Source organism: Drosophila busckii, chromosome X, assembly GCF_011750605.1.
Source record: "Drosophila busckii strain San Diego stock center, stock number 13000-0081.31 chromosome X, ASM1175060v1, whole genome shotgun sequence".
Taxonomy (NCBI): domain Eukaryota; kingdom Metazoa; phylum Arthropoda; class Insecta; order Diptera; family Drosophilidae; genus Drosophila; species Drosophila busckii.
In genome coordinates, this window is record NC_046608.1 from 19245797 (window position 1) to 19261168 (window position 15372).

General features: G+C 37.1%; 1 protein-coding gene across 1 annotated transcript; it reads right to left on the minus strand.

Annotated features, from left to right (window-relative positions):
* Positions 1–7036: 7036 nt before the first annotated feature.
* On the minus strand, positions 7037–9295 carry LOC108605862 (myb-like protein AA). The gene is made up of 4 exons (XM_017995673.1): positions 8627–9295; positions 8232–8507; positions 7992–8177; positions 7037–7498 (listed from the first exon to the last, which is right to left on the minus strand). Exons 1-4 carry the CDS (start codon positions 9179–9181, stop codon positions 7142–7144), a joined length of 1374 nt encoding a protein of 457 aa, XP_017851162.1. The 5' UTR covers positions 9182–9295; the 3' UTR covers positions 7037–7141.
* Between the last annotated feature and the right edge of the window lie 6077 nt (positions 9296–15372).

A 15372-nucleotide genomic window follows, 5' to 3' on the forward strand; every position in this document is an offset into this window, starting at 1 on the left:
CAAGAAAAACAACAACAACAATAACAACCACATAGTGGTAACTAAGTCCTTTATATGTAGTTAAATATATTCCATTTTTCTCGTAACAATATCAAAAGACTTTTGTTGCTGCTGCTGCTTAAGCATTTTTATTGGCAGCACTTTAGCTGCAATTGCAACTGCAACTGCAACTGAGACGACAGTTGAAAAATATATAAGTAGTTAAAAAAAATTATGCAACCCTGCATAAGTATAAGCAACTCATTTAAAGTCTTTAGCTTTCTAACTGCCAACCACAATGTTTTTGTGGCTGTATACAAAGCCAGCGCTGAGGTCAAATTCCCCTATGCGAGGTGTGCTACGAAAGTTATGCAGCACTTTTTTTCACATGCTATTATATTATTATTTATACCTATTATTCTATATGCCCACTTAAATGCCACTTGGCAAATAAATAAAAATAGTAAGCAATATTCTTTTGCAACCCTAATAAATAAGCTAAAATCTTAGCTAACCTTAGCTAATAACAGCTGCAACCCTAAAGCTACTTTGGGAAAATAATAGCTTTCTAGCTTAAGCAAGTAATGCGATTTTCTAAACTTTTGTAACTTAGCTGTAGCTCAGAAAGCGCTAGTAAGCGATTTTTTGAAATCCCTAAGCGATATATAAAACATGCGAGCATCTCATGCAGTGCTAAATTAGAATGAGCAACTTCATGCGAAGATTTCAGCTTTCAAATTACAAATCTTGTGTCAGCTATAAGTTGGCATGCAACTATGCGAGGTGTGTTACTAAAATAGCAAACATGTAAGTTAAACTTTACTAATTGCTTAGCGTAGCTCTCTAGAAATATATTAACAGCACTATGAGCAATATGTTGTAACTGAGACGCAAAGTTAGGAAATAATAAATAAGCAGTGCGCGATTTTTTAAAATCTCTAATGAAAAATCAGAGCATGTTATGCAACACTAAAAAAGTATGTAAAGCTAGCTTGAGAAGATAACAGCTTTTTAGTAATGCGAATTTCTAAACTTTTGTAACTAGGCTGTAGCTAAGTAAGCGATGGTAACCGATTTGCTAAAACCTGTAAGCGAAATATTTATGAAAAATCAGAGCATGTTCTGCAACACTACAAAAGCATAAATAGCTACTTAGTCTTTACTTTGAGCGAATATTGGTACACTCTAATTATTTTTCAACTTGGCTGTAACTGCAAATAATAATAAAATGCATCAAATAATGTGAATTTCTAAACTTTTGTAACTTGGCTGCAGCTAAGACATCGCTAAGAAAAGCATAATTAACAATAGTAAGCGATTTGCTAAAATATTTTAAAGCGAATTGTAAAATATGAGAATGAAAAACTTCTTACGAAGATTTCAGAATATCGAATTACAATATTCAAAGTCACAGCTATGAGGTCAAGCTCTCTTTGCGAGGTGTGCGACTAAAGTAGCGAACATTTTGAGCTTTAGTAATTGCTTAACGTTGTTTTAGAAAATAATAATTAACAATAGTAAGCGATTTGCTAAAATAGCTGTAAGCGAATTATAAATTATGAGCAAATGAGCAACTTTATTCGCTTTTAAATTTCAGTTTGTGTATTTATTCAAAGTAACAGCCATGAGGTCAAATGCTCCTATGCGAGGTGTGCTACTAAAATAGCGAAAATGCTGAACTTTAGTAATCGCTTAGCATTTGGTTGAGACTGCAATGCGATTTGGAAAATAATAAGTAGCAGATTTTCTATAATTTCTAAGCGAATGCAAATAGCAAATTTAAAATAAAAACTTTGCTAGCTCAAAACAAAGCTCAGCAATGCGCTCAAATTCACCTAAGCGAGGTGTGCTCATAAAGTAATGCAACTTGCAGTGCAAACTTTAGTAGCGTCCAGCAAAGCAGCAGTAAAAATAACTGTAATTATAAAGCGTACACACACACACACACACACATTAGCTATCTCTTTTACACACAAATCGATGAAATTGGCTTTGCACACCTCGCACAGCTGTGTGTGTGAGAGAGATAGGGAGAGAGAGAGCGAGAGCGAGAGAGAGAGAGTTCATAAAGCTTAATTGACAAGCCTGCGCTTCATTTGAAATCAGACGCTGTAGACATTTATTAAATGTTGATCGCTTTATTGGCAGCTAAATCAAGTGTAAAAAGTAAGAATTTTACTTCATTTTTAGTTTGTTGCAATTGTAAGCTGCGCAATATTGTCAATTTGCTGTACGTTCGTTGTTGTTGTTGTTGTTGTTGTAGACTGTTAACGGAAGTCCTTCCGGCAACAAAAACGTACGTAGAATTTACATATGTAGCTGCAGCTATTTACATATATATGTATGTATGTGTGTGTATATATGTAAAAAGGTACATTACTCTGCAAAAAACATGCACGCTGACTTTTGTGTGTGTGTTTGTGTGTTTGCTTGTGTGTGTTAGCTGTGGTAGGCTCGACCAATCAGTTGGTTTATAGGGCTTTGAAACTGTTTGCCGCAATTGACAAGTGCTGGGTGGGGCATTGAGTTGGGCGTAGTGCGAATCAAGTCAAGCGCAGTGACAATCAATGTGTGTGTCTGTGTCTGTCCCTGTGTGTGTGTGTGTGTGTGTGTGACGCAACAGGACGTGCAAGCAAACATGACGCGTTTGACAAAAGTTGCATAAATTAACGTTAAAAGCAAATGCCTGGCATAGTTGCTGCTGTTGCTGTTGCTGCTGTTACTTTGTTAGCGGTACGTCCCAGCAGCAGCAGCAGCAGCAGCAACAGCAACATGCAATAAAGTCACTGCTGCTGCCTGTCGTCGAGCCTTTGTTGTTGATGCTCTGGCAACAGCAGCAATTTACAAAAAACAGCGCATCATTGGCAAGGACTGTCAATATTTTTGCAATAAGCAATCGCAAACTTCATTAACTGCAAGCGTTGCACAAAAAAGCGGCAGCGAATTCGATTAAAATGCAATAAAAATTTTGCGCGCGCAAAAAAGCAACAACATTAAGCATACGCAGCGTTGTGCAAGCCAAAAACCACTAAATTTTGGCCACAAAACACAACAACTCATTGGTGGCATGTGGCGTGTGCTCATAGCTAAATTTAGGAATTAATGAATTATAAGTAAAGCGATTTGTTTCGCTCTTATGCATTCTATATGTCCCAGGATATTGTCGCTTGTGCAGCTAAGTGTAAAGCAAACAGAAATAGCTAGCCAGCACACACACACACACACACACACACACACACACACACACACATTAGCTAGTAGTACTCAGGTGTGCATTTGTGTAAAAGGCTTTGATCTTTATGTTCCTGTTTGGTAATTAATTAAGCGAAAAGTTTCCGGAATCTACACCCTTTGTTTTTTTAACATAGCACACACAGCAAGGGGTAGGCTACATTTGTGTGTGCATGTGTGTGTCTGTGTATTTATTAAGGTTAATAACTAGTTACTGAGCGAGTGTCCTGCCGTCGTATCTGCGGCTCTTTTGCAATTATTTACTTTGTAGAATGCAAGACACAGTCATGTGATATGAAGCGACAGCTTCAGCACTTTATTGGCTCCTTTAGAATCCTGTTTGGCTGGCTGGCCGGGCAGCCCATTTGCTCTGCTGCTCTTCTCTGGCCGGCGTTAACAATGGGTTGACACCTACGCTATCTGGACATTGCATTGAGAGTGTTGTTTAATTAAATTTCTGAAATTAAAATGTTTTGTTTATATAAATTGAAAAATGCACAGAGACGACCAAAGAGCAAACAATATGACAAAGGGGGGCGGGGGGGCTGTGGGCGTCTGTGGGTTTCGAAAATCAAATAACGCAAGCACGAAAACATTTTTTTGTAAACCAAAAGCGCAATGCTCTGTAAAAAAATTGTTTATTAAATTAAGCAAAAAATTACATTATATATATAAAAAACAAAAAACTTATAGTATGCGTAAAAAATTAGCTTTGACTCGCTGCTGTTACATGTCAAGCTGGGCAAGCCAATTGTTCAGCATACTCTGCATATATGTATATCTCAATATATAGCATTGGCATTTTATAGCTTGATAGGCTGACTGGCTGCCTGGCTGGCTGACTGGTCCACAGGTGGTGCCTGTGCCTATTGTTTGTATCTCAAATCGGTGGTGATGGGACACATTTAATTGACAGTTGGCATTCAATCCACAGGGCGCTTTTTCTTTTTGTCTCTCGTTGCTCGTTGCTCGTTAAAGAGGCTAAGCCTGGCCTGATCAACGCACATGGGCCATACTCAACGTTCTATGTGCTATGTCCTGCGTCCTGTGCGCTTTTAATAGAATGCCATTAGAACTTGTGCACTACACGCTGTCTAAATATGTAATTGAATTGTTTGTGCTATGCAAGCTTAATTCAATTATTTATGCCGGCGGCAGCCATGCAGCCATGCAAAAATCACTTTTTCATGTCTTTACAATTTTGTTTGGGCAGCATTATTAAACAATTTAAAAAGTTTGTCTACCTGCGTTTAAAAGCAACCACAGCGATAAACAGTTAGTTACGCAGCAGCGCCTGCAGCACATGGCAAAAGCAGAGAGAGAGAGAGAGAGAGAGAGAGAGAGAGAAACGAAACTGTTAGACAGCAGCAGCGCCAACGGCAAATCTAGCGCATGATGGAATATTCCATCATGATCCAGCACTTAAGCATGGAGAGAGCAACCAAACTGCTAAGCAGTAGCAGCAGCGCAGCAATAAAAGAGAGCGCAGCAGCACCCACGTTCTTGCTCTGTAAGCAGCTCTAGCGCTGGAGCATGGCAAAAAGAGAGAAAGAGAGCAACCAAAGTAAGAACAGCAGATCTAGCGCTTGAGCATAGCAAAAGAACTCAGCACACCGAACTGCTAAACAGTAGCAGCAGCGCCAACAGCAGCTCAGCTCCATACAAACCAAAAAAAAAAAAAAGAGCACAGCAGCACCCACGCGCTCGCTCAGCAACCAAGCTGCCAAACAGCAGCAGCGCCAATTGCAGCTTCAGCGCTGCAGCATGGCAAAAGGAAAGAGAGAGCAGCCAAAGTGATAGACAGCAGCGGCGCGAACATGCCAAAAGGCGTGAGCTCTTACGCTCTCGCTCTGCAAACCGAACTGTTAAACAGTAGCAGCAGCGAAAGCCGCTGCCCTAGCGCTGGAGCATAGCAAAAAGAGTGAGCTCTCGCTCTGCAAGCAAAGTGATAAATAGCAGCAGCGCTGAAGCATTGCAAAAGGAGAGAGAGCACCCACGCTCTCGCTCAGCAACAGTGCGCTGTCGCAGCAGCGCATACAGCAGCTCAGCGCCATGCAAAAAAAAAAAAAAGAGAGAGCGCAGCAGCACCCACGCTCTCAACAGTGGGTGCGCGCATACGACAGCGATCGAAGCTGCAAATGAGCGTAAAAGCGCCAAGAGCGTAAGTACAGTCTTAGGCAGAGTTTGGGGTATACGTGCAAGCTGCAAACGAAAGGCAGGTCAGTTGTCAGCGGACTTTTAAAGCGATCGCGTGTGAAGTGCGTGCGGGTTTGACTGCGTGGTCAAGTGTAAACTGTGAATTGTAAAGAAAAAAACATGCAAATGCATATTCAAAGTAAACTAAGCTTTACTATTTATTTATGTCACATATAAAGAAATTGCATTGCTAAACGTGCATTAGACAGCCGAATATTAAATGCTAGTTCCAGTGAAAACAAAAACTAACTGTTCGATTGCAAATACGTTTTGTATGTAAACGGTAAGTAAAACAGCAAAAAAATATAAAATTCCAATTTATGAGTGAATAAGCTGTAAAAGCCTTTAGTTATATTTATTTCGTAAAGCAAACAACTTGCATGGCTAAACGTAAAGCAACAGTTTAATATCAAATTCTAATAAACTGCCTTGCAGTAATAAAACTAACTATAAATGCAGTTTTATATCAAATATAAGCGTTTGCTTATTAATATTTCATATGAAAACAACACGCATGGCTAAACCAAAGCTCAATATAAAATTGTAATTCATTGAAACTGCCCGTACCAGTGTGCGCAAACTAACTGTTAACTAGTACAGTTTTACTTATTTGCTCTACACCCATCCATTGATGCCTCCTTTCACACGCTGCTTTGTATATAAGAGCTGTTGGGTATACCCATGTCAGTCAAGAGCGTAGTTAAGAGCAACTTCCTTGACTCTTTGCTCACTGTTTGTTTGGGCAGCAGTGAGACGGAAATCAAACGGTTTCTCTCACTAAAATGAAAACACAGCCGTAGTACAGTTATAGTTACAGTTACAGTTACAGTTGGGGCCGGCGTGTCATCTTCAAAATGTGATAAAGAGCATGAAAATGAATTTTAGCTTTGACAGTGATCAAGCAAATTAAACAATTTCTATTTGGCCTTAATGAAGCGAAGGGAAATGTGCTTACCAAACATATGTCAATAAGTAAATGCGGTGTGGGCAACTCTCTCTCTCTCTCTTATAATATGAAACAAATTAGATATTTTTTCAGTTCATTGAAAGCGTTTGAGGACTGGCTCAATGAGCTGACAAGGGTTGATAAGCAAGGATATACATGCATGTATATATTAATGTGGATTATTGTTGTTGCTTTTCAGGTTTATGTGCTCGGGCTACCAAAAAGTAAACAGTTTAAAACATCTGTGATTAGAACGGGGCTTCACTGCTGCTGTTGGCTGCTGCTGTTTCCGTCAAAGCAACGACAATTACCCATGGCCATGGTGTCGACAACGGCAACAAAGTGGAAGGAGAACCAACAAATAGCAAGGGGGATGAAGAGCGGAAATGACCGACTCACCGATCAAACGAATAATCGAGCTGTGGTTAATCAGTTGCCCGAACGAGAAGCTCATTCGACGACAATATTGTGCATATTTGCTATCTAGCATATTTGGAGGCAGTGAAGCGTCAAATCCTTTCTACCTGGTACTACCCACCACCACAAAGGCACAGTAGCGAAACTGGCCGAGGTAAGCGCGCTGTTGTGGGCTGGGGTTGGGGTGGGGCGTTCACTTGACAACGCTTAATAATTCACAGTGTGTGTGTTGTCTCAAGCAGAAATTTCGAGGAATTATTCATATGGCCTAAATAGCTAATTGCCAGTTTGGCAAGTGGCCCAATTGCAATTGGAATTGCAGTTTATATTTTCATGTTCACACAATACATATTTGATTTAAAAATGCAGCTTTTAATAACGTAGTCCCAAGTACTCATAGAGTGGCACCTCCATGACAGATTCGCTGGTGCTCATTTCCTGGAAGTCGCCACTCTGCAACAGATACAATGGTCGCGCCAATTTAGGATTGTTCAGATAGAAATCGATGAGCGCCGTTGTGCTACGCAAGTGAGTGATGCCCTTAAAGATTTTCTCACGCGTCAGCAGATCCTGTGGATAGACAGTCTCAATGACCTTGTCCCCAGAACGCTTCACCCATGGCCGTTCCTTGAGCGGCACAGTGCGTCCAAAGGCGGAAAGCAAAGGCTTCTGAGTAACACGCATCGCATGCTCGTTAATATGCTTCTCATATTTCAATTCAATGGCCATCTAAAAAAGCAATAAATGTAGCTAAAAAAATGTACAAAATTCTGAGAATATTTTCCGCTATGATATATATTGCTGCAAACTTTTACTTAACAGCACGATGAGCTCAAAATAATAATTATGTGGAAATCAGTTAAATTTTTAGAAAAGTTACAACAACACTAAAAAAGGTTTATTTAAACACCATGGTGTCCAAGGCTTAAAAGAGCTCTAAGCAAATCATTGATGCATTGAATTTAGCTTAGCTTAGATACCAAAGTAAAGCAAAGTTTTAAAACAATTCAACATATTTAAATGAGCTATTAATTGTTATTAATACGAGGCTTATAGCTCAAACTAATTTGATTGTAACATTTGGCAATCTTAAATGGGATAAATAGTAATAATTTTTATAAAAAACTTTAGATTTTAATTTCAGTGCTTTAGAATTATATTATCGATTTAGAATTATATTATTATCGACCCTATTCTCTATATGCAAATGTTTTCAACTTACATGCGGCTTATTCCATTTGTCAGCTACGGTCTGAGCTATGGCATTAACTTCTTTGGGATCTGTTTTGACTGAGGCAAGCAGCGTGCGATCGCCTTTGATGGAAAATAAGTTTTTAACCTTTTCGGGCGTCATGGTGGTGTCCATGGTGCCAATGGAGTTGAGCCAGTGGATAAAGCGCTCAGCTGACTAAGCAAGCAATTAAACAAGCAAACTAAAACCCATATTAAACTAAAAACCCACCGCATCCATTAGATTCTCCGCCTGCTCATCTAGAGTGTAAACCAAGTCCTCGGGCTTGGAGCGCTCTACGCGCGATTCCCACGCAATGCGCTCCTCACGCCCCGCACACAAATATTTGGCAAACCAACTGGTCTTGTCCAGCTTGCGATGCGTATGACCAACTGGCTCGTCTAGCTTCAGGTCAAACTTTTCAAATTCATGATCCATGCGCACAATGTCCGAATGTTGACTTTCATTGAATACCTCCTCGACCTTTTTGCGTCCATGCTCTGCGCCCTTTCGGTTCGTGTGTGTGTGTGTGTGTGTGTGAAAAACAATGAAATTAATCATGAGCCCAAAAGTGCAATGTACAATGGGTAATTTGACCACACATTGTACACGCTGTGTGTACGTACGTGTGCGCCGTCCTCCTGTCCCTCCTCCTCATCCTGTTCGCTTTCAATTTGGTAGTCGAACGGCCGCTCCTCGCGCATATCCTCGCGTATGAAAACAACATCGTCCGAGTTGGAGTAATCATACGTTTGTATGTGCTTGACGCGCTCCCTGAGGCGTGGGGGCAGCACCACCGAGTAATCGATTACGGGTATGCGTGGCTGTGAGACACAGTGCACGGCAAATTCGACCTCGGCAATCACATCCTTCCAATACGATTTTCCTCGCAGTCCAGCGCGTGGCCGAAGATGCGCGTTATTGCTAATTATGCTGCTCGATGTATTTTTGCCACGATGATGGAATCCAAGTGGTTGTTGTTGCTGCTGCTGTTGCTGTTGTTGTTGTTGTTGTTGTTGTTGCTGCTGCTGCTGCTGTTTTTTTAGTTTTGGTTGCTGTTCGTCCGTTTTAATTCTGCTTACATTGCTATCCCTACTCTTTTGGCTAGCCTGGCTAAAACGTTTAATTTGGCTGCTCTTGGCAGTGAGAAGACCTTTGATATCCTCCCTCGTGTTCGCCATTTATTTGCACCTAGCTTGTGGTTTGTACTCGAATTTTAGTGTCTCAGCAGAGAAAACTTGTAAAAAAAAAAAATATTGTTACTGTTGTTTGTTTTAATGTTTGCTCAGTGCAAAGCTATGTTGCTAAGTAATTTATTTTGAATTTCAAAAGCTTTGACAGAGCTTGCTATGAGCTTTGGTATAAATATGAACTAAGTTCTCAGTTAAACTTTAAGCTAAGGATGTGAAAAATGCTCAAGTTGAAGCTAAGATTGTGAAAAATGTTGAGTGGAAGCTTGCAAAGCTTTAGCTATGGCCACAGCCTGTGCTTAAAGCTCAAATGACAAGTCCCCAAAGCTTTTCAATAAGTTTTGCTAACTTTTTTTTTGAATAACAAGCATTCAAATCTTTAATTAAAAATATATTGAACAGTAACTTAAACTACAATCATGAGCAGTTAAATAGTAAAAAATATAATATAATTAATAATTAAAATTATATATGCAACACTAAACAATATATGCAACACTTCAATACAATTTAGAATTCCATTTAATTTAAACTGCAATTTATTGTTCACAATTGAATGCTGATTTTAATTGAATTTTGAACAATAAATGGCAGTTTAAATTAAATGGAATTCTAAATTGTATTGAATTCTAAACAATAAATTGCAGTTTAATATATATTTTTATTAAATTGTTTTTTAACGTGTACAATTCATTTTAATCTTCAATAAGCTAATAAAAAACATTTTATTATCTGAACAATTTCTAATCAGTTTGCTGCACTTTCTTTTCAGAATCGTCAAGTCTGCCAGCTCATAACTACACAAGGATTTAAAAAGGACATAGCAAGGATATTAAACAAGCATTAACCATCATTAGCAACAAATTTCTGAGTGAGTGCAGCTTTTTATTTCAACTATTTTAGACTAAGACACGCCCCAAAGCAGCCAATAAATTTAGAAATATAATTTTCATTTTTTGGAGACAAATTTTTGCTTGCAAGTGACAACACTTGCTCAAGAGTTTTATGATACTTTTGAAAGAATTCGATTTGTTTGAATTTTCGAGCCCACGCTGCCGGCAGAGGCAGCGGCAGCGACGCAAGCGAAGGTATAGCCCAAGAACGAGTGACAGAAGATAACTTTTGAAGAAGGAATAAAAAAAAAGAAGAGCAGCAGCAAAAATTGTGCGCATATTAAAATTCTTTGCAAAAGCTTTTGACATGAATTAAAACTTTTTAGCCAGCAGAGCGTGTTTGCGACTACTTAGCTTACATGTAAAAATACTTTTATATGCAATATACAGTAGCTGAACAAAATGGCTACTTTTATGTTTATATTTATAACTAGATATTAGCGCTGACAAGTATTAACGCTTAGCTGAAATTCGCTTTTGGCACACGCTATGCAAATTCGCAGTAAATTATTAGCAATGTATGTTTGGCTGGGTGTAGAAACTTTTGTAATTAATTTTCATGTCCACCAAAGTAAACAAATCGTAAACGCACAGAGCTAAGTTTATATTTAGGCAACATGTATGTAAGCTATAAAGGTGAGTACTATGGAGTGTGTGGCTACAAAGCTACGACAAAAATTAAGGCAAGCTAGAGCTTGGAAAATTATTAAACTAAGCTTGAGATTCTGACTATATACTATAGCTTTGAAAAAAAATATACAAGAATTTATTTACTTTATTTAAATGCAATTACTATTTAGTATTTAATTTTTATATGAATGGCTATAAAATTAGTATAAAATGTAGATGTGTTCTAGTTATTTGCCGATTTTTATATAAACATTTTATTAAATATATTAAATTAAATTATTTTTTAATATATTTCATATTCCGATTCATTAGCTTAACATTTGTTCTATTTAAGATATTAGAAAACTTACAATTCCTAATACCAATATAAAGTTTTCATATAAACTTGATATGTTTATAAGACTTTCACTATATAGTAAACTAATTTATTAAATAATATAAATATTTATTAGTTAAATTAACGCTTTAAATTACCCACAAAAGTAGGCACTAGCTAAATAGTACATTTGTCATACACCTTATTGTAATATTATACATTTAAAAATGTTATAAAATTTGTCATGACCCAAAAAAGTAGTCACTGACTCCATAGTACATTTAGCCTACATCGTCTTACTCTGTGTTGTAATAGCATACATTTAAAAAAATGCTATAAATTTTGTTAATGCTTCAACTTTATGCCCCAAAAAAGTAGCCACTGACCCCATTGTACAGTTAACATACATTGCCCAATTTATTAAATAATATAAATTAATATAAAATGAACTAATTTATTAAATAATATATACTTTCAACTTTGTTAGCCAAAAAAGTACCCACTGATCCCATAGTACATTTAGCCTACATTGCCAAATTCACACTAATTTATTAAATAATATACATTTATGGTTATAATTTTATACTTTCAACTTTGTTAGCCAAAAATATAGCCACTGAGCCCATAGTACAGCTAGCCGGCTGCACTGCCAAATTCGCACAAGCGTGAAGCGTTGCGAGGGGTGAATTATTAATATTACTTAGATATTATTTAGTAGCACACGATTATTTCAAAGGTAAGCGTATAAAAATTGCATGCGGGGCATCAATGCGAAATTCTTGTGGCTGCCACGCGCTCGCTCGCACGCTCTGTGGCATAGACAAAATTATTGATGAGCTTACGGCGACGTTATCTGGGAAAGTTGCGAGTGTTACGAGAATTCTTCAAGCTGTCACCTACGTGATTTTTGGTGTTGGCGCATCATATTTTTGCGCTCTGACAAAACTTTTTCAATAATATATAAATCAAAACGTCAGTAAGTCACAGCTACTTGTTTCTAGGTGTGTGTGTGTGTGTGTGATTTTGACTTTTGAGATTAGCGCTGCTGATTTTCGTTTTTCCCCTGGGGGTCAAATATTTACTTGGACAATTTAAGTTGCTATAACTTAACGGCTGATGTGCATTTAATATATATAACTTTATTGTTGTCTTTGTACTAGCAGAACAAATGTAACACACACAGACACACACACACACATGTTTGTTGGGCAGCTTCCAAACTAACGGTAATGCCAAACAGCCACCCACCCAGCTGTTACCTGTCTGAGAAGATGTGCTCGTGTTTTTGAAACGCTGCCACTGCCTTTAACATTACTCTCTGTGTTTTTTTTTTTTGTAATTTTGTGTGTGTGCTTCCCATTCATGAAAATATGTCACAAAATTTATTGCAAAATAATTTTCTTGATGCGACTGTAGCCGTAATGGCCACGGGACCCATCCGTAAGCCACATCAGCCGTCATTTTAGCTATTTATGTATGTAGCTCTGTCTCGCTCTCGCTCTCACACTCGCACTCACTGTCTTATCTCTTTAGCTCTAGAAACTTGAAAACTTTGCTTAGCTTCCCCCGCCCCCTTAGCCTGCGTCGTTTATGCAATTTAAATTATTAAAAATTCTTTTAGATTCTAAAGCACATCCCCTTGCTTTAACTGCATATATCTGCTATAAGTGATTTTTATCTTCTTTAACCACAAAACGTTTTAGCCTTTAGTCAGCCAAGCAAAGCTGCTCGCACTCTCTTTCGCTCGCTCTCGCTCTGTCTCGCTCTCTCAGCCTTTGAAGCCACATGAAAAATGCACTGTTAATGCTTCATAATATTTGTGTTGGTAGCCCAAGCGTAGCGTTTGCAAAGATAAAAGACTGTGACAATACAAAAATGTGTATAAAATATTTAGCATATAAATAATAGAAAAAATAAAAGTTATGCCAATAAGCATAAATTGTCACTAGAGTAAAAAAGAAACCCAACAAAATAAATGTTTCAATATAATTTGTAACATATAATATTTTGTTGATTTATGTTTAAGCTTCTAATTAAAAGCATTTATGATATAAATAAACATTTTATTTTATAACAATTTCTTGCTGCTTAACACTTGCAATTAAAAATGAAATTAAATTGAAATATTAAATTCATTTTCTGTTAAATTATTTAATATTTTATAACAATTTCGTGCTGCTTGACACATTTGATTAAATTAAACATAAATAAACGTGTTGTCTTATAAAAATTTCTTGCTGCTTAACACTTTCAATTAAAAATTAAATTAAATTCAAATATTAAATTCATTTGTCGTTAAATTGTTTTATATTTTATAACAATTTCTTGCTGCTTAACATTTGTAATTCAAAATGAAATTAAATTCAAATATTAAATTCATTTGTTATTAAATTATTTTATATTCAATAAAAGTTTCTTGCTGCTTAACACTTGCAATTAAAAATTAAATTAAATTGAAATATTAAATTAAAAATATATTGAAACCTTTACTTTGTTGTCTTACAAAAATATATCTTAATATTTTTTATTAACAATTTAATTTAATTAAATTTGCTAAGTAATGCTGTACAGTCGGTTTAAGCTGTCGCCTTCATCATTTCATCTTAAATTTAACTACCATGGCTATAATGCAATTTAGCCACACTAAAGGGCGCGTAAAAATGCCATTGGAAATCAAACAAAAAAAAAATAAAGTTAAAATATAAAGTACATGCAATAAAATAAAATGAAAACGCCACTAGCGACGACTTCAATTTGCAGCTGCAGTTTGACTTTAACTTATTTATTTTTGTTGTATGCCAAATATTTGAACAGAAATATTTGTAGTATAAATAGCTGTTTGTTTATAGATATATATATAGCTCGTTTGAGCTTGAGCAACGTTTGACTGATAGATTAATTAATTTATGTGTAGCTCATTATGTTTTTCAATCGTTGAGAAATTTGTTGTGCCAGAGCATTGAACTTTTATGGCGCAACATAAAGTTGTGAATACAACAACGACAACAACAACAACAGCAAGTTGCAAGTTTGCAAAGTTGTAGAAATTTATACCATCAGCGAATAAGAGAGTGCAACACGCCTACGAGTCTTGTTGCGCCCAGATTCAGAGGCAGGCACCAGGAAGTTCAAACAGCTTAAGAAAATGTGCAGGGCTCGGCACTTTTTACTTGCCACTGCCACTGCCCACACTTGCAACTGCCACTGCAAACAATCTGTTTCACTGTTATTCTGTGCATTAACTTTTTTGGCCAGAGAGAGGGTGAGAAAAATTGAAACAGCGCTACTCAAGTTGAACAGCAGCAAGCGCCAGCTAACAGCAGAATATTAGTTATGAGTACATGGGCGGTTGCTTTTGCCTTTTGCTGTACTTGCAACTTCCACTTTTGGAGGCAGGCATTATGTATCATATTGAGACAAGCGAAAGACAGGAATAAAAACTTATGAAGACCAGGCATAAAAATAGTGGCAGCCAGCCAGCCAAACAACAACAACAACAACAGCAATAAAAACAACAACAAGCAGATTTGGCAACTGAATGCCAGTTGAAAGGTCTTTGCTACCCACATCAGATGAATTATGGCTAAAGTTATCGGCTTTTGCTTTGTTTGTGTCTGTGTGTGTTGCAACATTTTGTTGCACTTCAGCTTTTTGGTTGCTGGCATATATTGATAATGTGATACATTTCGAAACTCTAAAAAGTAATTCATTTGCAAGCTACAGCTGCAATTTGCTACTTTCCCATGCATTCCATTTAAATTGCAACTCTTTTGATTATATATACGCATATCCTAAACGCAAAAAGAGAGCAAAACATACTTAGACTAGAGCTAGTGGCAGCTGTAAAAAGGGAAATTGTACTAGGAAATTTGCCGGAAATTAAAACTTGTGCAAAATAAATCGCCAAACCTCGAACAGACGAAGACACTCACACACACACACACACACACACGCGCGTCTGCATTTATATGTGTGTTTGTGTGTGTGTGTGAAAGGGTAAAAGGCTTGTAGTTCGTTCTAAATCGCTTGATTTAAGTTAGGAAATGGACTGTGCAACGCCTGCTTACCGCCAGCTACTTTTTAGTTTTTTTTAATACACTTTGAAAAAATGCTAAAGGGTAGCAAGAAGTTGTGCCAAATGTATGTAACAGGCAGTATATATATTTTTAATTAGCAAAACAAACTGCGTCGCTATAGCTATATTCGTCTGTTTCTACGTCTGTATGAGCGCCAAGAACTCAGAGACTGTAAGAACTAGAGCAACCAAATTTTATATTTAGCTACTGCTCTAACAGCTCTAAATTGTTGTTAATTTATTTATTTTTATTTGCTGCTCCCTGCCG